Genomic DNA, 23690 nt, shown 5'->3' with positions numbered 1-23690 from the left:
CCACTGACTGCTCTGACCAGGATCACAACAGAGGGTTCTGGACAGAGCTGGAGAAGGATGTAGAACATAATTCTAACTCACAAAAAAAAAGACCAGATTTACTGGCCTAAAGGAGACTGGGGAAACCCTGAAAGCATGGCCCCCAGACACACTTATGGCTCAGTGGTGAAGTTATCTCCGAGCTTCACCATTCAGCCTGGGAGTGGACAGCCCCGTAAAACCAAATGGGACTAATGAAGTACAGTAGTCCAGTGACAAGGGCCAGAATGCAGAAGGGGACAGGGAAGCTGGTGATAGGGAACCCAAGGTTGAGTAAGAACATTGATGATGTGTTGTGAGATTGTTAACCATTGTCATGGGGCAACAAGTGTAGTAATGGTTAAATGAGAAACTATTATGTTCTGTAAGCCTTCATCTTAAGTGAGAATAGCAGCACAATTGGAAGAGCGTAGTCATTGTCACTGAACTGTGCATGTAGAAATTTTTGAAATCGTGTATCTTTGGCTATGTGTATTTTCCCCCCAGAAAAAGTTGAGAAGTTAGAGGGTTGACATGCTGTGGGGTTGTTAACCAATGTCATAAAACAGTATCTGTACTACTGTTTCATGAGAAACTATTTGTTCTGTAAGCCTTCACCTGAAGTACAATAAAAAAAAAAAAAGCTGCTGTCCAGTCGATGCTGACTCATGGTGACCCCCATGTGTGTCAGAGTAGAAATGTGCTCCATAGGGTTTTCAAGGCTGTGACCTTTCAGAAGCAGATCATTAGGCCTTTCTTCCTAGGTGCCTCTGGGTGGGTTCAGACCACCGTTAGTAGTCTAGTTGGCTTAACTGTTGGCACCAACCAGCTTCCCCTCAAAAAGGAAAGAAAACTGGAAGAGCCTATTCAAATGCCCATAAATAAAGATGCTGTTCAGCTTGCCCTAAGGGCCACTTTTAACTCTAACACTTCTCCCTGTCTTTCTTCACCTTCATTCATTCAGGGATGGCTGTGTTAGGCCCTAGCGATATTGCCTATAAAAGATGGCCATTATGCCAGCCTTTATGGAGCTTACTACTTAGGACAAAAATTCCCGGGCCTAAGTCACACTAGAATCCCTGGGTAACTCTAAAACACGTCAGTGCCTGGCCCCACCGCTAGAGAGTCTCATTTAATTGTTCTCCAGGTGGTTCCAATGTGCAGCCAGGGTTAAAAACCATGAATCTAAGGCAGGGGTTCTTGACTGAGGTGAGTTTGCCCCCCCGGGGACATTTGGCAGTGTCTGGAGATATTTTGGGTTGTCACAGAAGCCAGGGATGCTGCTAAACATCTACAATATGCAGGACAGTCCCCATCACAAAGGATTATCTGCCCCAAATATCAATAATGCGGAGCCCTGGTGGCTCAGTGGTTAAACGTTTGGCTGCTAACCAAAGTTCAGCAGTTTGAATCCACCAGCCACTCCTCGGAAACACTATGGGGCAGTTCTACTCTGTCCTATAGGGTCGCTATGAGTTGGTATCAACTCAACAGCAACGGGTTTGGTTTTGAGGTTGACAAACCCTGGTCTACAGGAAAACAGACATTAGATAAATGATTAAGGTAGAGAGTGATGAATGTTATAAACAGAAAATTTCTAGGGACTATGGGCCAGTCTGTGTTTATGGAGAACTCAAGGTCCCTCCTTCAGGGAACATTCACATGAGAAGGATAAGGACAGGAAGAGAAGGAATTGACTCACCACCATGAAGCACTCTGGGGCTATCTGGTTCACTGTTTTAGCCCCCATGCCTAGCATAGCATTTGCCACATCATAGTTGCTTCAGTAAGTATCTGTTTAATGACAAGATAACCAGTTGGTTAAATGAAAGTATCATAGTCCAGGTCACCTTTCTTGTGGCTGACTGTTATTGTTTCATAACTGGTTTCCTGGGCCCACTCTTCCCCCTCCCTGTCCCTGCTCCTGCCCCTGGCACAATGCCTGACATCCTAAGGGTATCTATCCGTCCTTTGCTCCACAGCCTCATGTGGCTTTAATTGGCCATAGAATAAAATCCAAGTTCCTAAGCCTGGCCTCAAAGGCTTTATGATCAGATTCTGATCCACATTTTCAAGTCTATCTCTACGATCTTCCACTTGCATCCTAAATGCCATACATACCGATACCCTGAATTTCCTTTGTGCCTGCCTACATCTTTGATCACATCAGACTTCCTACCTGGGATACTCACTCACACCCCTTTCTCCCTTCCTTACCATTTTAATTTTTAAAAACTATTTACTACAAAAGAACAGAGAATAGTACAATGGACTCTGTGCCCATTATCCAACTACAAGAATTATTAATATTTTATTTCATCTATTTCATCCCACACACTTTTTGCTGCAGTATTGTAAAGCAAATCCCATACTTAATACCATGTCACCCAGAAATCCACAGATATATTTAATTCTCCACCACTGCTAACAGATAAGGACACTTTAAATATTAACTATAGTGCCATTTAGACACGTGATCAGGAAAGCTCAATTGCTAGAAAAGGACAGCATGTCTGATTAAGTGGAGGATCAGCAAAAACAAGGGAAACTCTCAATGAGATAGACTGAGAAAATAGCCACAACAATGAACTCAGAAACATCCCAACAATCATAAAGATGGTGCAGGACCGAGTAACATTTTGTTCTGTTACACACAAAGTTGCCATGAGTTGAAGCAGACTCAATGGCAACTAGCAACCACGATAGTGTCATTTATCACACCTGCTAAAATTAACTATTCTGCTTTAATATCATCTAATACCCAGAACTTAATCAAATCTGTATTTGTATTTCAAAAATATCTTCTTACATTTGGTTTGACTCAGGACACAAACAAGACCCACACATCACATGGTTTTTGTCTCTTCGCCTCTTTTATTCTATAAAATTGTGTTCTTCTAGGATAGTTGTCCCTTAGAATGTCCCACATCCTGCCTTTGGTGAGTTGCTTCCTTGTGCTGTTGTTTAACTTGCTCCTGTAGCACCTCTATTTCCTGTAAAGTTGATCTACAGGTTTGATTAGAGTCAGGATCCATAGGGGGGTGGGACATGCTGCCTCACAGGTGGTACCAAGTGCATCTATGCACCAAAGGGGGATGAGTCTGGCACCCCATTTCCAGGGATGATGAGTAAGCATCGAGTTCAGGTGCCACCAGCCTAAATCATCGAACGTAAAGTTCCCTGTATGCTTTCCACATGGGGTTTAGCCTACATTAATGATTATTGCCTCCATCCATTATTTCATTAGGGATTAAAAAATGATGATCTTCAGTTCTGTTATTTCTTTTGCATTCATTAGCTAGAATCATTAAGACTGACAATTTAAAACTACATTCATTAGCCTTATTATTATATGTTATATATCTGTAATTTAATAGTAATATTATTCTTATTTTGAACTAGAATATGTATATTGAGAATAAAGCATATAAGTTATTATGTTAATGACATTAGGAACCAAGATTTTCAGCATAAGGTAAAAGGGGTACAAGTCTAAAATCAAAAAGTTAAATAAAAGTCCTGTAATTTAAAATTCTACTGCCTGTCTGTCAATTTGTCATACTATGGTGGCTTGCATATTGCTATGATGCTGGAAGCTATGCCATTAGTATTTCAAACACTAGCAGGGTCACTCATGGTGGACAGTTTTCAGCAGAGCTTCCAAACTAAGACACAGTAGGAAGAAAGGCCTGGTGAGCTACTTCCAAAAAGTAGCCAATGAAAACTTTATGGATTAAAACATAATATTGTCCAATATAGTGCTGGAAGATGAGTTCCTTAGGTTGGAAGACACTCAAAATACACGGTGTCTACATCAGTAGACTCAAGAATACCAACGATCGTGAGGATGGTACAGGACAGGGCAAGGTTTTGTTCTGTTACACATGGGGTCGCCATGAGTTGGAACCTACTCCACGGCAGCTAACGATATGTAAATATGAGTTGAAATATCAGTATGAATTCATGCTCTTTCTGAACATTGCATATCTCCTAACTCTGTCCCCTGGAAGTAGCCCTGGTAGCACAGTGGTTAAGCGTTTGGCTGCTAACCAAAACGTCAGCAGTTGGAATCCACTAGCCACTGCTTGGAAACCCTATGGGGCAGTTCTACTCTGTCCTATAGGGTCGTTGCTATGAGTTGGAAATGACTCAACAGCAATGGGTTGGTCCCCTGGAAAGGCGTAGAAGCAATGATGATTCAGTAGTAATGAGCACTCTAAGTCTTAATACTTTTTCCTCAAAAAAGAAGCCAGGGCTCCTTCGAGAAATGGCTGACTTAAACTCAGGTCAAGATGAGTCAGAAACATCTCGTTACAGAAAGCAAGTGTCATGGGTTGAATTGTGTCCTCCAAAATCATATGGTCAAGTCGTAACTGGCAGTTCCTGTGAATGTGACATTATTTGGAAACAGAGTCTTTGCAGATGTAATCAAGTTAAGCTGAGGTGATACTGAATTAGGGCCCAAACTCCAAAGACTGTTGTCCTTGTAAGGAGAGGAAGATTCAGAGACACAGGGAGAAAACAGCCATGTGAACGTGGAGGCAGAGATTAGAGTGATGTTGCCGTAAGACAAGGAACAGCTGGGGCTACCAGAAGCTGAAGAGGCAAGGAGACATCCCTCCCGTAGAGCCTTCAGAGGGAGTGAAGCCCTGCTGACACCTTGATTTCTAATTTCTGACCTCTAGAACTACGAGAAAATTAATTTCTGTTGTTTTAAGCCACCCCGCTTATGGTAAACTGCTACAGCAGCCCTGGGAAGCTATAAAGACTACTTTGGTCAAATCAAAAGGCTATAGGAGCCTGCTTGAAGAGAATACCATTGGCCACAGATGGACCTATTGGAGCATCAGAAATAATGATAATAATGTGATGAGGTGACTCATGGTTTTTTGCCTATTTTCTAACTGAATTGTTTGAATGGATGTCAAATAAACACAAGAAAAGATGTTCAACATCACCAACCGTTAACCAAGAAACCAAACCCATTGCCATCGGGTTGATTCCAACTCATAGCGACCCTACAGGACAGAGCAGAACTATCCCCAGAGAGTTGCCAAGGCAGTAATCTTCATGGAAGTAGACTGCCACATCTTTCTTCCATGGAGCAGCCAGTGGGTTCAAACTACTGACCTTTCCGTTAGCAGCTGAGGACTTAGTACCACCAGGGCCCCCGCTAACCATTAGGGAACTGCAAATAACACTACAATGAGATGTCACTTCACACCTATTGTTGTTGTTAGGTGCCCTCCAGACACTTCTGACTCATAGCAACCCTGTGAACAACAGAACGGCCTGGATATCCTCGCAATCTTTGCTATGCTGGAACCCATTGTTGCAGCCACCATGTCAATCCACCTTGTTGAGGGTCTTCTTCTTTTTCACTAACCCTCTACTTTACCAAGCATAATGTCCTTCTCCAGGGACTGGTCCTTCCTGATAACATGTCCAAAGTATGTGAGACAGAGTCTTGCCATCCTCGCTTCTAAGGCGCATTCTGGCTGTACTTCTTCCAAGACAGATATGTTCATTTTTCTGAAAGTCCATAGTATATTCAATATTCTTCACCAACACCATAATTCAAAGGCATCAATCCTTCTTCGATCTTCCTTATTCATTGTCTAGCTTTCACACGCATATGAGGCAATTGAAAATACCGTGACTTGGTTCAGGTGCTCAGAGTAACATCTTTGCTTTTCAACACTTTAAAGAGGTCTTTAGCAGCAGATTTGCCCAATGCAATACATCATCTGATTTATTGACTGCTGCATACATGGGTGTTGATTGTGGATTCAAGTAAAATGAAATCCTTGACAACTTCAATATTTTCTCCATTTATCATGGATGTTGCTTATTGGTCCAGTTGTGAGGATTTTCGTTTTCTTTATGTTGAGATATAATCCATACTGAAGGCTGTAGTCTTTGCTTTTCATCAGTAAGTGCTTCAAGTCCTCTTCACTTTCAGCAAGCAAGGTTGTGTCATCTGCATATGGAAGGTTGTTAATGCATCTTCCTCCAATCCTGATGCCCTGTTCTTCATTTAGTCTAGTTTCTTGGATTATTTGCTCAGTATACAGATTAAGTAAGGTGAAAGGATACAACCTTGACGCACACCTTTCCTCATTTTAAACCACACACTATTCCCTTGTTCAGTTTGAACAACTGCCTCTTGGTCTATGTATAGGTTCCTCATGAGCACCTACTAGAACAGCTAAAATTAAAAACAGTGGCAATACTAAATGCTGGTGAGGAAGCAGAGAAACTGGACCTCTCGTACATTGCTGGTGGGAAAGTAAATTGATACAGCCATTCTGAAAAATTGTTTGGCAGTTTCTTTAAAAACTAAACCTACGCTTACCATACAACCCAGTTATCACACTCCTGAGCATTTATCTCAGAGAAATGAAACATTTTCGTTTTGTTTCATGTCCGCTCAAAAACCTGTGCATGACTGTTCATAACAGCTTTGTTTTTAATAATTAGAAACAATGAAAATGTCTTAAAACAGGTGAATGGTTAAACAGTGTGCTACGTCCACACTTCGGAATGCTGTTGTTGTTAGGTGCCGTCAGGTTGGTTCCAACTCATAGCGACCCCATGTACTGCAGAAGAACACTGTGCAGTCCTTTGCCATCCTCATAATCTTTGCTATGCTTCAGCCCATTGTTGCAGCCACTGTGTCAATCCATCTAGTTGAGGATCTTCCTCTTTTTCACTAACCACCTACTTAACCAAGCATGACGTCCTTCTCCAGGGACTGGTTCCACCTGATGACATGTCCAGAGTATGTGAGACAGAGTCTCACCATCCTTGCTTCTAAGGAGCATTCTGGCTGTACTTCTTCTAAGACAGATTTGTTCATTCTTCTGGAAGTCCGTGCTATATTTAATATTCTTCACCAAAACCACAATTCAAAAGACATCAATTCTTCTTCAGTCTTCCTTATTCATTGTCCAGCTTTTGCATGCATATGAGGCAGTTAAAACTACCATGGCTTGGATCAGGCGCGCGTTAGTCCTTGAAGTGACATCCTTGCTTTTCGACACTTTAAAGAGATCTTTTGGAGCAGATTTGTCCAGCACAATAAATACGTCATCTGATTTCTTAACTGCTACTTCCATGGGCATTGGTTGTGGATCCAAGTAAAATGAAATCCTTGACATATTCAATCTTTTCTCCGTTTATCATGATGTTGCTTGTAGGTCCAGTTGCAAGCATTTTTGTTTTCTTTATGTTGAAGTGCAATCCATACTGAAGGCTGTGGTCTTTGATCTTCATCAGTAAGTGCTTCAAGTCCTCTTCACTTTCAGCAAGCAAGGTTGTGCCTTCTGCATATTTCAGGGTGTAAAGCATCTTCCTCCAATCCTGATGCCATGTTCTTCTTCATACAGTCCAGCTTTTGCTGGACTATTTGCTCGGCATACAGATTGAATAAGTGTGGTGAAAGGATACTATCCTGACTCACACCTTTCCTTATTTTAAACCACACAATATCCCCTTGTTCTATTCGAACAACTGCCTCTTGGTCTATATACAGGTTCCACATGAGCACAATTAAGTGTTCTGGAATTCCCGTTCTTCGCAATATTCTCCATAATTTGTTATGATCCACACAGTAGAATGCCTTTATATAGTCAATAAAATACAGGTAAACATTTTTCTGGTATTCTCTGCTTTCAGCCAAGATCCATCTGACACCAGCAATGATATCCCTCATTCCACGTCCTCTTCTGAATCTGGCTTGAACTTCTGGCAGTTCTCTATTGATGTACTGCTGCAACCGCTTTTGGACGATCTTCAGCAAAATTTTACACTTTGAAATACTACTCAGGAATAAAAAAAGGGATGAACTGTGATACATGCAACAGCTTGGGTGGATCTCAAGGGCGTTATGCCGAGTGAAAAAGCCAATCACAAAAGGTCACATACTGTATGATTCCATTTATGTCACATTCTAGAAATGACAAAGTTTATAAAGAGGAAGAAGCAGTTAATGGCTACTATGGGTTAGGGAAGAAGCGCCAGTGGCACAGTGATTAAGCACTCAGCTGCTAACTGAAAGGTCAGCGGTTTGAACCCATCAGTTGTTCTGCAAGAGAAAGATGTGACAGTCTGCCTTCATAAAGATTACAGCCTTAGAAACCCTACCGGGCAGTTCTACGCTGTCTTGTAGGGCTGTTGTGAGTAGAAATCAACTCAAAGGCAACAGGATTTTTTTTTTTACATGGGTTAGGGATGGTGAGTGGTGGAGGGTGTGTGTGAGTATAAAGGAGTAGTACCAGGAAGATCTGTGTGGTGATGGAACAGTTCTGTCTTGATTGCAGTGGTGGTTACAGTAATCTACACTTGTGATAAAATAACACAGAACTAGACACACACATTGTAGGAATGCCAACTTCCTGATTTGGTTATTGTGCTATAGTTACATAAGATGGAACCATTGTGGGAAACTGAAAGAAGGGCACAAGGGACCTTTCTGTACATCTTTGTGACTAGTTTTGAATCTATAATTATTTCAAAATTAAGAGCTTTAAAAAATAATGGCTGTCGCTGATTGAAACACATCAAACAGAAAGGTCAATGAGTTGCTAATGATACGTATGTTACCTTTGGAGGTTGCTATGGCATCAACATATTTCTCTGAAAATTGATAAATAAAGGAAAAGAACCAAGCGCCTACAATTCTTTTTCTGTGTGAGCCTTGTCTTAGAACAACCATGTGGTTGATGAGGAAAATTTCTCCTTTTGTATTCTAAATCATATTCTCCCTTCAAGCCCCACTTCTTTCATATGGCCTGTTTTAGCCACCATCCCTTCTCCCTTCCTTCTTCCCTCCCTCCTTTTCTTCTATAATTCATTCATTCGACAAACACTGAGTACATCCTATTCATCAGCTCCGTTCAAAAAGGTGGAAATAAACCAGTGACCAAAAAGGCAAAAATCCATGTTTTCATGGAACAGAGAAGCAGTATCAGAAGCTAGTAAACTATCTAATATGTTAAATTTTATGGGAGAAAGCCAAGGCAAGGAAGGAGATTTCTTTCTTCTGTCTGCCTGGCTTCTTTCCTGTACAAATGAGGTATCCATTATGCCCAGACATGGTGCTAGAGGCTAGATGGAGAAGGAATTACAAAGGAAACCGAAAACCAGGCACATCCGTTGAAAAGCTCACAGAGCAATGGGAGCACAGACATGTAAGCACATGTGCAGACAGGGGCGCACCCACTTGTGTAAGGGATTCTCCAGCTGCTGGGGAAGTGCCTGAGCCTGCCTGCTTGAACCAGGGGAGGCTACAGGGGGGAGCTGAAATTCAAGACGGGTCTGAAAGGTTGGACAGCAATTTGCCCAGGGAAAAGCATCGGAATATTCCAGGCAGAATAAACATTGTGTGCAAACTCGGGGCGGGGTGGGGGGAGGGTAAACTGGCACAGCTGATGTGGAAATGGGTGCGATAGGCACTAATGACTTTTGTCCCATCTAGGGGACTAGGACAACAGCAATGGGTTTTTTGGGTTGTTTTGTTTTGGTTTTGGTTTAAGAGACTAGAAGGAGCCCTGGTGGCACAACAGGTAAGCACTCAGCTGCTGACCAAAAGGTCCGCGGTTTGAACCCACCAGCCGCTCCAAGGCAAAAAAGACCTGGCGATCTGGTCCCATAGAGATTAAAACCCGTTGCCGTCACATCGATTCCAACTCATAGTACCCTACAGGACAGACTAGAACTGCCCCATGGGGTTTCCTAGGCTGTAATATTTACAGAAACAGATTGCCACGTCTTTCTCCCACGGAGCAGCTGGTGAGTTCAAACTGCTGAGCTTGTGGTTAGCAGGCAAGCATTTAACCACTGCACCACCAGGGCTCCTATCAATGTGATTTATGATTGTGGATGTTGATCTTGATCACCTGGCTGAGGAGTGTTCATCAGTTTCTCCACTGTAAAATGACTCCTTTCATTCCCTTTGGTATACTGTACTCTTTGGAGCGAAGTTACTATGCACAGCGCACACATAAGCAGTGGGGAGTTATGCTCCACCTCCCTGAGGGAAAAGTATCTACATAATTTATTTGGAACTCTTCTGCATAGGAGATTTGCTTCGTCTCCTCCATTTATGAATTTATTCAATCATTTATTTATATCACTATTGACTCATGGATATTTACTTTACACTTTGCGTTATAATCTAGCACTACTTTATTTTGCTGCTCAAACTGTTGCAGTTTTTGTCATTTGGAGCTCTTTCAGTTGGCTTCTGTGAAAGTATGTCTTTTTATTTCCATTTTACAGATGAGTAAACCAAGTTCAGAAAGAATGTAAAATTTTTCCACCATCACCCAACTAAGAAAAACAGGTAAGATTTGAAACTACACTTATAAGATTCCAAGGCACATATTTTTTTTTAACCACCATGTTCCATCTGAATATAGTCAATCTTTGTAAATCAATGACTAGTGTATATTTCACCTGGTGGAGTTATTTAAGGGAATTATAGGTTGGAGATTATCACTCTGCCCTGGTGGCATGTAACAGTTAAGTGCTCTCCTGCTAACTGAAATGTTGGAAGTTCAAACCCATTCAGCGGCTCTGCAAGACAAAGACCTGGCAATCAGCTCCCACCAAGATTACAGCCTAGAAAAACCATGTGGGGCAGTTCTACTCCGTCACATGGGGCCACTGAGTCTGAATCAGCTCAACAACACCCAACATGTACAGTTTAGAGAAATTCCCTAGTTACTTTTCAACTTTTTATTAAATAAATATACATTTTTTTTAAAGTGTCCAGAGCGTAAGTATAAAGCTTGATAAGTTTTCAGAGTGAATCCACTCATGCAACCAGCACCCAGATCAGCAAACAGAACATGACCTGCTCACCAGAAACGCCCCCTGTGCCCCCTTCCAATCATTCCCACTGCCCACAGGCTACCACTACCCTGACTTCTAACAGCATAGATCAGTTTCGTCTTATTTTACTTTAGACAAGTGGGTTAATCTCTTCGGGACTGGCTTCTTTTGCTCATTCTCCTATGTTTTCAAGAGGTTTGTTTATTTTTAAAGGTTCCAACCATATATTTTATGAGAAAGTTTACAAAGTAGGACTTGTAAAAACTTAAGTAAGTAAAAAAAAGCACACGACCTCATAAAAAAGTAAATTTATTTAAGATTAACATAATATGAAAAGGGAAAACTTCCTGGAAATAAAGCCAAATTGCCCTATTATCCTAAGGTGTCTGAGTTCCTCCTCCTTAGCCTTATCTATGGCTTTATCTGCCAAGGACTGCCTTATTAATGTTCCTGTGCGTCTTTTTCACAAGATAGGTGTTTCCTGACTGACAGGATGTCCTTCTTGCCAATACATGGCCAAACACTCACTCTACTGCTTCGAACATCTAATGGGGCAAGATGCTACCTGCCAAATTTGGCTGACATACTGCTCAGAATTCCAAGAGGCCTCTGATTTACAGAAGTTCTCTATTTTCTGTTTCATAATAAATCAGTGCTATTGACCTAGCTCCTTACAACAGGAGGGCAAGGGCAAGTCCTTGGTGTCCATACCCCCGACCTGTCTTCTGATGTCATTGTGGACACCGTTCAAGCAAAGCATTCTTTCCCTTAGAACCTCCTCACCCCAACACTCCTAACCAATCAGAAATGGCACAAGAGAGGAAACCCATTTACCATACCCGTTCATACCCAGAATGTTGTATTATTTTCTAGTTGGGTTCAGGCTTTCATTAAATTGATTTCTAGGTAGATTCAGGCTTCTGATTTCTACTCCATCCTTCCCACATCTCTTCCCCACTCATAAACCTTCTCTGGCTCCCATCTGCCTTATAGGTGATACGTATAGTGCCCCGCCTGGATTTCAATAACCTCTACAACTTGCCTACATCCAACCAAGCGTTATGTATTTCCCAACTTCAGGACCTGCCTTCCATTCCAGTTGGGCTGGTTTCTTCATTGTCTCACATATGTCCCTGCACTTCCCATCTTATGTGTTACTGCATATTCTGCTAAAATCATTCATTTATTCATTCACTCATTGTTCCAACAACTACTGATTAAGAACCTACTATGTGCCATCCATTATTCTAGTTCATGGGGATACAGCATGCGTAAAATCATCCCAGTTACTGTCCCATACAGCCTACATTGTAGAGGGAGATGGGAACTATGTGATAAACAAGTAAATGCATATGGTGACAAATGGTGCTGCATGCTATGAAGAAGAATAGAGAGAGACTGGGGAAAAGGACGCCATGTTCTGTGTGGAGGTTGGGGAAGGCAACTCTGAGGGACTGAACACATATCCCAGGGAAGGGTGAACTAAGTAGAGGGAAGAGTAGGTGCAAAGGCCCTTGGACAGCCTTCAGTATGGATTGCATCTCAATTTAAAGAAAACAAAAATCCTCACAACTGGCCCAATAAGCAACATCGTGATAAACAGAAAAAAGATTGAAGTTGTCAAGGATTTCATTTCACTTGGATCCACAATTAACACCCATGGAAGCGGCAGTCAAGAAATCAAAGACATATTGCATTGGGGTTAATCTTCTGCAAAAGACTTCTTTAAAGTTTTGAAAAGCAAAGATGTCACTTAGACAACTAAGGTGCGCCTGACCCAAGCCATGGTATTTTCAATCATCTCATATACGTGGGAAAGCTGGACAATGAATAAGGAGGACGAAGAAGAATTGACACCTTTGAATTATGGTTTTGGTGAAGAATATTGAATATAGCATGGACTTCAGAAGAACGAACAAATCTGTCCTAGACGTACAGCTAGAATGCTCCTTAGAAGCGAGGATGGCGAGACTTCGTCTCATGTACATTACGCATGTTATCAGGAGGGACCAGGAGAAGGACATCATGCTTGGTAAAGTAGAGAGTCAGTGAAAGAAAGACCCTCAAGGAGATGGACTGACACAGTGGCTGCAACAAAGGACTCAAGCATAACAACGATTGTGAGGATGGCACAGGACCAGGTAGTGTTTCATTCTGTTGTACATAGGGTCACTATGATTCAGAACCAACTCTATAGCACCTAACAACAACAAAATGGAAAACTAACTTGATTGCATCTCCAGTCTTGGGCTCTTCCATGGATTTCAGCCCCACTTCTCCAAATGTCATGTGGACAACTTCACCTGTATGCAACCCTGGTACTTCACATTCCACGTCTCAAACAAAAGGCGTTACTGTTTCCCCAACTATCTCAATTAGTTCAGAACCTGTTGAGGAAAAGACTGATTTATGTATTGACTCCACCAAGCAAATCAATAACATGCAGTGAAGAATCTTACATTTATTCTAATTTAATTTCATCTTATTAGTTCCAGTCTTGTTTGTATTGCTCATACCAAGATGGCACATGATGCTAAGTCTGAGTCAACATCTCAAAGGAATGTCAAGAAATTGGAAATGGTTCAGAGGAGGCTAAGTAGAATGGTCAAAGTCTGGAAACCAGGCCATGGGAGGGATGGTAAAAGGACTGAGAAGATTTAGTTCAAAGAAGACTTGGCTATGATCTGATGCAATTTTCACATTTTTCAAGGACTATTATGCAAAATAGTGCTTTAACTAGATTATGTAACTTCCAAGGACAGATATAAGTGCATTCATGGATGTTCCAAGGAGGAATAGCTTGGTGTATTACAAGGAAGATACTTATAACTCTAAGCAGTATGTAAAAACAGAATGATTTCCCTCAAAAGGTAGTGAGCTCCCTGTCACTGGGATTATTCATACCACTACATGAAATGGGATGATCCTGAGAAGGCATTTAGGCATTGGGAGATGGTTGTTCTGAATTGAAGTTCATCTATGACTTTCATAAACCCCAACCTTTCAAACCTCCATCCTTTAAGTTAGCAGCTGAGCGTGTTAACCATTTGCACCACTCAGAGTCTTCCAGGAAACTAATACACCCACAAAAATAGAATGTGGGCCCTATGCCCTCTAAGCCTGTGTTGGGCACTGACTCAAATGAAAATGTATCCAGTCCTGCCCCTGGACTGTGAGTCCCCTGCACACAAAGAGTACTCAACTAGAGCTTCTGGGCAGCTTCTGTTCTGGAATTTTAGAATTCTTTCCAATTGGTATATATTTTTTCTATGTCTCATTTATGGCATGAAGTCCATGGGTTTGGCAATCTTGAGTACAGAGGAAAAATTAAAATCTCATGACCTAAGTCAGTGGGTAAGCAGGAGTCAAGGACCATCACCACATGGCACATAGTAAGTCTTACGTTAAGAGGTGCTGTCACTTTGATGATAGTGGCGGGGACGGAAGCCCTGTGGGGCTCCCCACCCTATCATCCAAGCCTGGCAAGTTCCCCTACTTTACTCTGTTTCCACCCTTGACTTCCTTATGCTCCCTGCTCACTTGGCCTCTTCTTGTTCTTTGGCACTTGGATTTACTCTTTTCTCTTATTCCTTGTCCTCTGTTTATCTCCTTTTGGCTCAGCATAAGTGAGTTGCCTGAACTATATATCTATCAACCTGCTCTCTCTGGTCTTGCCTCAGAATCTCTACTCATTTCATGTCCAAGCAGATACATATTGACACCTTAGTATCTAGTCTAATCTCTGATTCAGGGGCCCGGCATTGAAAATCAAAATCAGGAGGTTGGGGGTGGTTTGAAGGAACAACACCTGGGAAGGGTTTATTCTCAGTAGCATACATAGGGCATTCCAAAATCTGTGAGGCGATCTAGGTGCAGATACTGATATGACCAAATGGATAAGATAGCTGGGTGTACGGACAGAGACAGGGCTAATCTCTAATAGTTTTTTGAGATAAAAACTTGTTTGTACCAGAGACCCTTCTGGAGGCTCTAGGTTTTACCTCCCTGGCAACCCTTGACCTATCTTGAAGGTAGTTAGGATGTTTTAAGAAGGTGTCTTAATTATCTAGCACTTCTATAATGGAAATACCACAAGCAGATGGCTTTAACAAACAGAAATTTATTCTCTCACAGTTTAGGAGGCTAGAAGTCTGAATTCAGGGCACCAGCTCTAGGGCAAGCCTTTCTCTCCCTGTTGGCTCTAGGGGAAGGTCTTTGTCTCCTTTCAACATCTGTGGGCCCAGCATCCTTGGAAATGTCATGTGTCTTGGCATCAATCTACTCCTGGGTTTAGGAGTTTCTCAGCACAGGGACCCAGGTCCAAGGGATGCACTCTGCTCCTGGCACTTCTTTCTTGGTGGTAGTAGGTCCCTCCCTCTCTGCTCACTTCTCTCTCCTTTTATCTCTTGTAAGATGAAAGGTGATGGAACATAGTTTATAAAGAAAATGTTCTACATCCTACTTTGGTGAGTAGCATCTGGGGTCTTAAAAGCTTCTGAGTGGCCATCTAAGATACTGCACTGGCCCCACCCCATCTGGAGCAAGGGAGAATGAAGAAAACCAAAGACACAAGGGAATGATCAGTCCAAAGACTAATGGACCACAACTACCACAGCCTCTACCAGACTGAGTCTAGTACAACTATATGGTGCCCAGCTACCAACACCAACTGCTCTGGCAGGGATCACAATACAGGGTCCCGAACAGAGCTGGAGAAAAATGTAGAACAGAATTCTAACTCACAAAAGAAGACCAGACTTACTGGTCTGACAGAAACTGGAGAAACCCTGAGAGTATGGCCCCTGGACAGCCTTTTAACTCAGTACTGAAGTCACTCCTGAGGTTCACCCTTCAGCCAAAGATTAGATAGGCACATAAAAACAACATGAGACTAAATGGGCACACCAGCCCAGGGACAAGGACAAGAAGGCCGGAATAGACAGGAAAGCTGGTAATGGGGAAACCAAGGTCGAGAAGGGGAGAATGTTGGAGTTGGCAACCAATGTCACGAAACAATATGTGTATTAATTGTTTAATGAGAAACTAATTTGCTCTCTAAACCTTCATCTAAAGTACAATTAAAAAAAAAAAATGATAAAAGATGATGCATACCACATCCCAGGGAAACTCCCCTTACATCAGATCAGGGCTGTAACCTGAGTAAGGGTGTTTCATCCTACTCTAATCCTACCTCATTAACATAACAGCCATAACCTAATCCTTTTTAACATAACCTAATACAGCCTCATTAACCACAGGCCAAAACCCACTGCTGTCAAGTCAATTCTGACTCATAGCAACCCTATAGGATAGAGCAGAACTGCCCCCATAGAGTTTTAAGGAGTGCCTGGTGGATTCTAACTGGCAACCTTTTGGTTAACAGCTGTAGCTCTTAACCACTACACCACCAGAGTTTCCTAACCACAGGCAAAGGTTAGGATTTACAACATATTACAAAATGAAAGATGATCACACAATACGGGGAACCATGGCATAGCCAAGCTGACACATGTTTTAGAGGGGACACAATTCGATCCATGACAGAAGGTCAGGTAATAAAACTGCAGATTTTCCAGCCCTCACATGGAGGAGATACCACAGGGCCAGGTGAGTCTTATGTGGCAGGGAATGTAGCAAGATAAGGGGGAAAGGTCAGGTAATAAAACTGCAGATTTTCCAGCCTTCACATGGAGGAGCTACCACAGGGCCAGGTGAGTCTTATGTGGCAGGGAATGTAGCAAGATAAGAAGGCTAAGGACAGAGTCATGCTCTGCCTTGGGGGAAGAGTAGGAAGAAGAATCTGGAAGAAGTCAAAGAAGGAAGAGAGAAGTGGGTAGAACCATGGAAATGCAGAATCCTGAAAGGCAAAATGGTCAGCGGTGCTGGAGCAGAAGTCAAGAACTGGTGATGAGGAGGTCATCAGTGACCCTTGAGAGAGCAGTCTGAGCAGCCTGATGGGGATTGGAGGATGTTCACTTTGTGCCAAGTCCTGGGTAAGCAAGAGCACGCTTAGAAACAAATCAGCACAAAGCCCTGTCCAGAGCAAGCCAACAATTAAGTTCCTGCAGGACAATGGGGCCTCCCTGTCACTCTGCCCTTTCTTGGCAAGTGACCTCAGCAAAAAGAATCATCAGAGATAAGTACCTAAGCAAGTGGGCAGTTTGAAATACTCCCATTGTGTTCAACTGATGACCACAAAATGGGAGGACATTTCACCAGCTTGGTTTGTTCACTCATGGCTCACTCACTCGTTAACATTGTATTGGGTCTAACATGCTCAAAGACCAAGAACGGACACATGGTGATGAGCAAGACCCAGTTCTTGCCCTCAAGCAGCTTACACTATAATTGGAGGACTTTTCTTTCCATGAGAACACTCCCCAGTCAAAACATCCCATCTAGCATGACGGATAAAATCACCACTCAAACTTTAAGATGTTACCTGGGTTAACAATACCTTTTCATGCATCCCTGTTAGAGGGCTAAGATAAAGCTTCAACTGGATGATAGAAGATAATATGTGCTAATGTAAAAAAAGATCTGATGGATTTACTGGATTGTAGGCTCACTGAGGAGTTCTGGGTGGTGCAAATGGTTAACACACTCAGCTGCTAACCAAAAGGTTGGAGGTTCAAATCCACCCAGAGGCACCTTGGAACAAAGGCCTGGCAATCAACTTTTAAAAAAATCAGCCACTGAAAACCCTGTGGAGTACAGTTCTACTGTGACACACATGGAGTTGCCATAAGTATGAATCGACTACACAGCAACTAGTTTGGATAGGGTCATTGAGGGTTGTATTGACTCTTTAATGTAAGCCTCAATTACCTCTTCCTATGGGGCCTCAATTATCATTTCATTGTTCATGATTCTCCAGTCCTGATCTTCAAACTTAAGCAAGTTCTAGTACTATATTTCCAACTGCCAATGACATTGCCACCTGAACCACCCTTCATTGCTGTCAGACTCAAACTTGAAGTCAAACTCACCATATCACATCTCTCAAATCATCACTCTCTTCAAACATTCTATCCCTGTCCACTCCTATTCCTGGGCAAATAGTAGTTATGGCTCTAACACTGCTAATGATAGTACTTAAAAGCAGGCTTTTGGTGGCAGGTGGATCTGATCTAGATTTAGTCCCACTCATCTCTGCTACTTATTAACTCTGTGACTTTGGACACATAGTTTCCTCATTCACAAAGTGTAAGTTATTAGGACAGTGAGGATTATATAAAAATTGTGTGTAAAGCTCTGAACAGAGAGATTATTTCTCTTAGTCTGTCTTCCGCTGTCAATGTTCATCCATTTCAATAATCTAATGCTAAATCTGAAGGAGTCCAAATCCCAAAATGATGCCAATGGTATCCAACTTTAGAACCCTAATTGGACTATTTAATAACTCCCAGAAGGGATCACCATCCATCTTGGACCCTTATTTGCGAGCATAAAATAAAGACCTCAACCTAAAAGAGACTCCCCCACTTCCCCTCCCTGATCCACCCTTTATTGTATCCAGTTTTGAAAATTCCAACAAAAAAAAAATTATCCAACTCAACAAGGTTTATTGAGTGCCAGCTGTATACATCAGGAAAGACCAATGACCAGAAAAGGATATCAAGTTCGGTAAAATAGAGAGCCAATGAAAACGAGGGAAACCCTCAATGAGATGAATCGACACAATAGCCGAAACAATGGACTCAAACTTACCAACGATCATGAAGATGGTGTAGGACTGGACAAAGTTTCGTCCAGTTATACATAGAGTCACCATAAATCAGAGCTGACAACAATAACAACAACAACGAGCTGTATAGCTAGTCAATCAGTTAGCCTGGAATACGTTCCCATGGTGGTGCAGTGATTAGGTGCGAGAAAGATGCAACTGTCTACTTCTGTAAAGATTACAGCCTTGAAAACCCTATGGTACAGTTCTACTCTGTCCTATAGGGGCGCTCTGAGTTGGAATTAACTGGAAGGCAACAGATATGGTTTGGGTTTTTTTTTTCTTCCTTGAAAGCTACTTTTTGATTCTTAACAAAACCCTCTTTGTCAAGCCTTCCCAGCCCCCTCACATAGGAGCGACACCCACTCTGGGCATTTTGTGAAATCTTCCTGGGAGGCCTCTCTTGTGTCCCATTGCACAGCTGTAGTTAGGTGATAGCTGTGTCTCCCCACCAGACGCGAAACCCCTAGATGTGGGCCCTGTACACAGTAGATCTGAATCAGTAGTTATTGCTAGAGATGGGTCAGAATGACTGGTGAGGCCAGGAGGAAAAAGCCTGGATATAGAAAATGAAAGTAACCTTTGCATCTCCAAATGAGGTTCAGAGGAGGAAGGAACTCCAGAGACTATGGGTCAAAGGTCAATGAAAATGAGCCTTTTTGATCTCCCCTCACTTGATGACCTAACAATTGCATGCTCTTTTTCATTTTCTTCCCCCTTTGCATCTTAGCAAAATAAGGACTCAAAGGAAAATAAATAAAATAAAATAAATTGTTTTGGACTTTTTCTGGGAATTGGTCCATAATTAAATATAAACTAAAATGGACTTTATTCTTTTAATGTTATCTCTCTTGTATTTTATTATAATTAATATAATCACACTAGAAAAACTTGAAAAACTAGAGAGAAAAAGCATCCACGTATTTAAAAACTATTTCCTTCCAGTGTTTTTTCTACGCAGTTGACAGGGTTGCACTCTTGTTCAAACACTTAGCCCAAGCAGTTTTCCATGTTGTAACACAGTCCCATGGATGGCATTTTTAATGCACATTGGTGCACCCAGAGGATATACTGTAATTTATAACCATTTTCGTTGCTCTTGATATTTCGTTATCTTTAATAATAAGATTATCCTGAACAACCTTGAGAATATGCCATTTTGTTTTGCATGCCACTCCCTCTTACTTTTTCCATATTTTAGATTATATCTTTAAGAGACATTTCCAGAACTAGAATTACTGGGTAAAGAAATATTTTTTCTTTTTGACATCATTCTTTTTTTTATTGTACTTTAGATGAAGTCTTTTTTTTTTTTTTTTTACTGTACTTTAGATGAAGGTTTACAGAACAAATAGTTTCTCATTAAACTGTTAGTACACATATTGTTTTATGACAATGGTTAACAACGCCACGACATGTCAGCACTGTCCCTTCTCAACCTTGGGTTCCCTATTACCAGCTTTCCCGTCCCCTCTTGCCTTCTAGTCCTTATCCTGGGCTGTTGTGCCCCATTAGTCTCATTTTGTTTTATGGGCCTAATCTTTGGCTGAAGGGTGAGCCTTGGGAGTGACTTCATTACTGAGCTAAAAGGGTTTCCGGGGGCCATACTCTCAGGGTTTCTCCAGTCTCTGTCAAGCCAATAAGTCTGGTCTTTTTTTGTGAGTTAGAATTTTGTTCTATATTTTTCTCCAGCTCTGTCTGGGACCCTCTGTTGTGATCCCTGTCCGAGCAGTCAGTGGTGGTAGCCAGGCACCATCTGGCTGTACTGGACTCGGTCTGGTGGAGGCTGTGGTAGATGTGGTCCCTTAGTCCTTTGGGCTGATCTGGGGTAAAGAAATATTTATGGATTTTGATATATTCGACCAAATTACTTCCCCCACCCTTACCCCCCAAAAAATGTGCACCAATTTATAAACATAAGCCAACTTGAAACAAAGGTTATTCCAAGTCCACGTTGTTTCTTGTTTAATGAGTTCTGGTCTAACCAAACAAGTTCATTCAAAATTTTTCCATTAGTACAAAGGCCTTGAAACCTTCTGTAGAATTCCATTGAACTGATGGCATTCCTTGTGACAACAAGAAAGAACCTGAAAATGACATTTAGTCACCCTTTAATATACGGAGTTACCTAAGTTTTCTAGGAGTGAAGCACTTCAGTTAGGAATTAGTCGTTACGCTTGAATTGCCTAATTAATCAGTCATCTTACGTGACAGTAAACACAGTTCAGTACATTTCAGTGGCTGCTGTGGGCTCACTCTGACTTGGGTGTGTATTTTGTGAACATTTACACATGCCTTCATCTTTAAAAGCCAAGGGTAAACAATGCTGATGAGGCAAGTAAGTATGAAAGTATTCCTATTTTCTCCAGGTGACCCTGAGATTTGCCTGGGTTTATCCTAAGGTTTAGCATTCCCATTTATTAACCTTAGAAGTGCTGCTCCCTGAAATTGATTTCCCAGGCATATTTGAACCTCCAGGAGATCACATCCCAATAGTGTCGACCACGACATTACTATTATTTTTTTAACACACTTAACAGTTCTGTCTTCTCTCATGCAAATGGAAAAGGCACAAAAAAAGCAAATTTGGCCTGGAATTATCCTGAAGACACAAGTGCTTGCTAATGTACAGCTAACAGAACAATTGAGACCAGAGGCAGATTATCCAATAAGCAAGGTAAGCACAGTGCTTACCTTGCTTACCAGATCATCTGTAGTGAAAAATTCCACATTTTCCCACCACATCAAAGATTCTGCTTCTAGGTATGGCTGGCATCTGTCTCTCTCCCAACCCCACAGCATCTTCCTACAGAATCAAAGCCTCTTTACAAGTTTACAATTCCTGACAGGGGCAGATGACCCAGTAAGCAAGACAAGCACGGGTTTACTTGTGCTTATTTACTAATCTATAGTGAACAATTACACCACAGGGAAAACCCAGGTGAAATTGTTCACTACAGATTGGTAAGTAAGCACAAGCAAGCCTGTGCTTACCTTGCTTATCGGATAATCCACCCCTGTTGGAGACTGTTGTCACAGCATTGCACCCAGCCCATGGGACATCTACCAATTCTACTGAAAAAGTGGAAAACCCAGCCAGTCTTCTGGATTTGGGTGATGCCAGATGTTCACGGAGATAAACATCCCATGATTGACCGCATCTTCTACCTTTGAACTCTCTTGTTTTTTTTTTTAATTATTATTAAGGAAGCTTGTTTTCCACAGCTTTCAAAAAAAAACCTAACAAGCGTCAACTTGCATTTTATTTCAAGAAAGGCTTTTGTTAATGGGTTAAAGTAAACGCAAAATAGAAACAGTCCCTTTAGAGTCTATTTCTCCGTGTATTGTTGAAACACCCTGCTTTGCCCCCATCCACATCCCGTGTCTGTCTTTACCCCAGAAACGCACAGCCAGGGGTGACGACCTCCCGGCCAAAAATTCTGCAGTCAATGACCATACCTTGGCCAGGTAATCCTAATTAAAGTCTACCCAAGCTCAAACTCCTCACAACAAAGCAAACCAGTTTTACAACTCAAAGGAATTTAGTCTGGCCTCACACTTGCAGCTAAAAAGCACAAAAGAAGGGAAAACTTGGCAGCCCAGCAAACAAGCAACTGGATTCCAGAAGCACCGCCAGCTTGACCCAATTAACAAACACTAGAAGTCCAATGATAGACTCGGAGAGGAAGGGCTCAGACAGGACACCAGGCTGTCCCCAGCAGCGAAGCAAACTGCAAAGTTTCCAGCCCAAGTGAGAGCCTGCGATATACAAGAAACACAGCAAGGCACAAGGAGAGCCTGGCTTTGTGCAACTTCCTCTCACAGCTAGGGAATAAGAGCCCAGGTCTAGAGCCCGGCCCAGAATTTATCTCAGAACAAAATTATATTTAAGCCTGAAGAAACCTACAGGGCTTTCCTGGGTAAAATGAAACATACAGAATACCACAGTTTTACTTACTCATATTTATGCCTGGGAAATGAGCAAAATCATTGCTTAGGGAAATTTCATCATGCCCTCCACTCTTACCGTCAGCCCGTTCACATGAACCTCCTGGAGAAAATGAACCTAAGCAATGCCAGGAAAATCACTTGGGTGTGTGCTTCCATGCACACCATGCCCCGCATTTGATATTTAAGCCCCCTTTGACAAAATCCCGCTAAGGCAAACCCAAGTGCCAGATTCTGCCCCCGTTAAGACTTGCAGTGCCGTCCGCTTACCTGTGATCAGGACTGCCTTCTGATCCACGAGTAACATCTCTTGGCCAGATAAGTATGCATAAGTGAGAGAACAGGACAAAGAGAAGACAGCCAAGCCCCAGTACAGGGACAAGCTGAGCAGGCAAATGCCTCCCCAGAGGCCCATCAGGCAGATGGCCCTGCTTCCCACCTGCCCCGGGCTATTCTTGAGTTTGCAAAGAAGCATTCCCCCCAGCACTGTGGTGACAGCCAGGCACAGCCACGCTGCTATCTCAGAGAAGAAAGTGCTCATTCTCAGCCACCGACTGCACCTCCACGTGCTCAGGACGAGCCAGTCCAGTGGGCAAAGGCTGGCCAGAAGGGGCCTGAGTTATATGAATGGAGAGGCAAGAAGGGAGGGGCAGAGAACAGCCCGGCACTCTTCGAATGAGCAGGGATTAAGCGTACTCATATAGGCACGTATTCCCAGTGGGTAGTTTAAACTGGTTTGCAATCAGTTATAAATACCAGGGCACTTCCTCTCTGACTGTTCCCTCCACCCCCCACACATAACCCCTGCACGTATAACACATGCACATACTCAAACACAAACACACATACTGTTTATTAAATGACAGCTCCACCTCTGGAGAGACAACATCACTTGGATAATAACTGACAGAATTCGATCTGTAAATAGCAAAAGCCCTAGCTCCCAGGAAAGCCCTTCTCTTCTGCTTTACCAGCCTGTGGTGTGTCTGCTGAATGAGCTTATGGCTCAGGAGTGTGTGTGTGTGTGTATGTGTGTGTGTGTGTGTGCGTGTGTAAAGCCAGGTGGCCAGGTGACCTGTGGGGTTTGGATGATGGACTTTGGAAGGGGGAGGCATCACTGATTATGTCCATGTCCGTGGACTCCTGTATCTCTCCATCTAAG

The 23690-nt window shown here is 42.3% G+C and overlaps 1 protein-coding gene across 1 annotated transcript in view; it reads right to left on the bottom strand.

Annotated features, from left to right (window-relative positions):
- Positions 1–23069, bottom strand: part of HSD17B2 (hydroxysteroid 17-beta dehydrogenase 2) — a 76509-nt gene extending 53440 nt beyond the window's left edge. The window contains exon 1 of the mRNA XM_004377784.1: positions 22799–23069. Within this exon, the coding sequence (XP_004377841.1) occupies positions 22799–23069 (271 nt within the window). The remainder of the gene's footprint in view (positions 1–22798) is intronic.
- Positions 23070–23690: the final 621 nt, after the last annotated feature.

The sequence above is a fragment of the Trichechus manatus genome, unplaced genomic scaffold (assembly GCF_000243295.1).
Source record: "Trichechus manatus latirostris isolate Lorelei unplaced genomic scaffold, TriManLat1.0 scaffold00053, whole genome shotgun sequence".
Lineage (NCBI taxonomy): Eukaryota > Metazoa > Chordata > Mammalia > Sirenia > Trichechidae > Trichechus > Trichechus manatus.
This window is presented reverse-complemented; position numbering and strand designations above follow the sequence as displayed.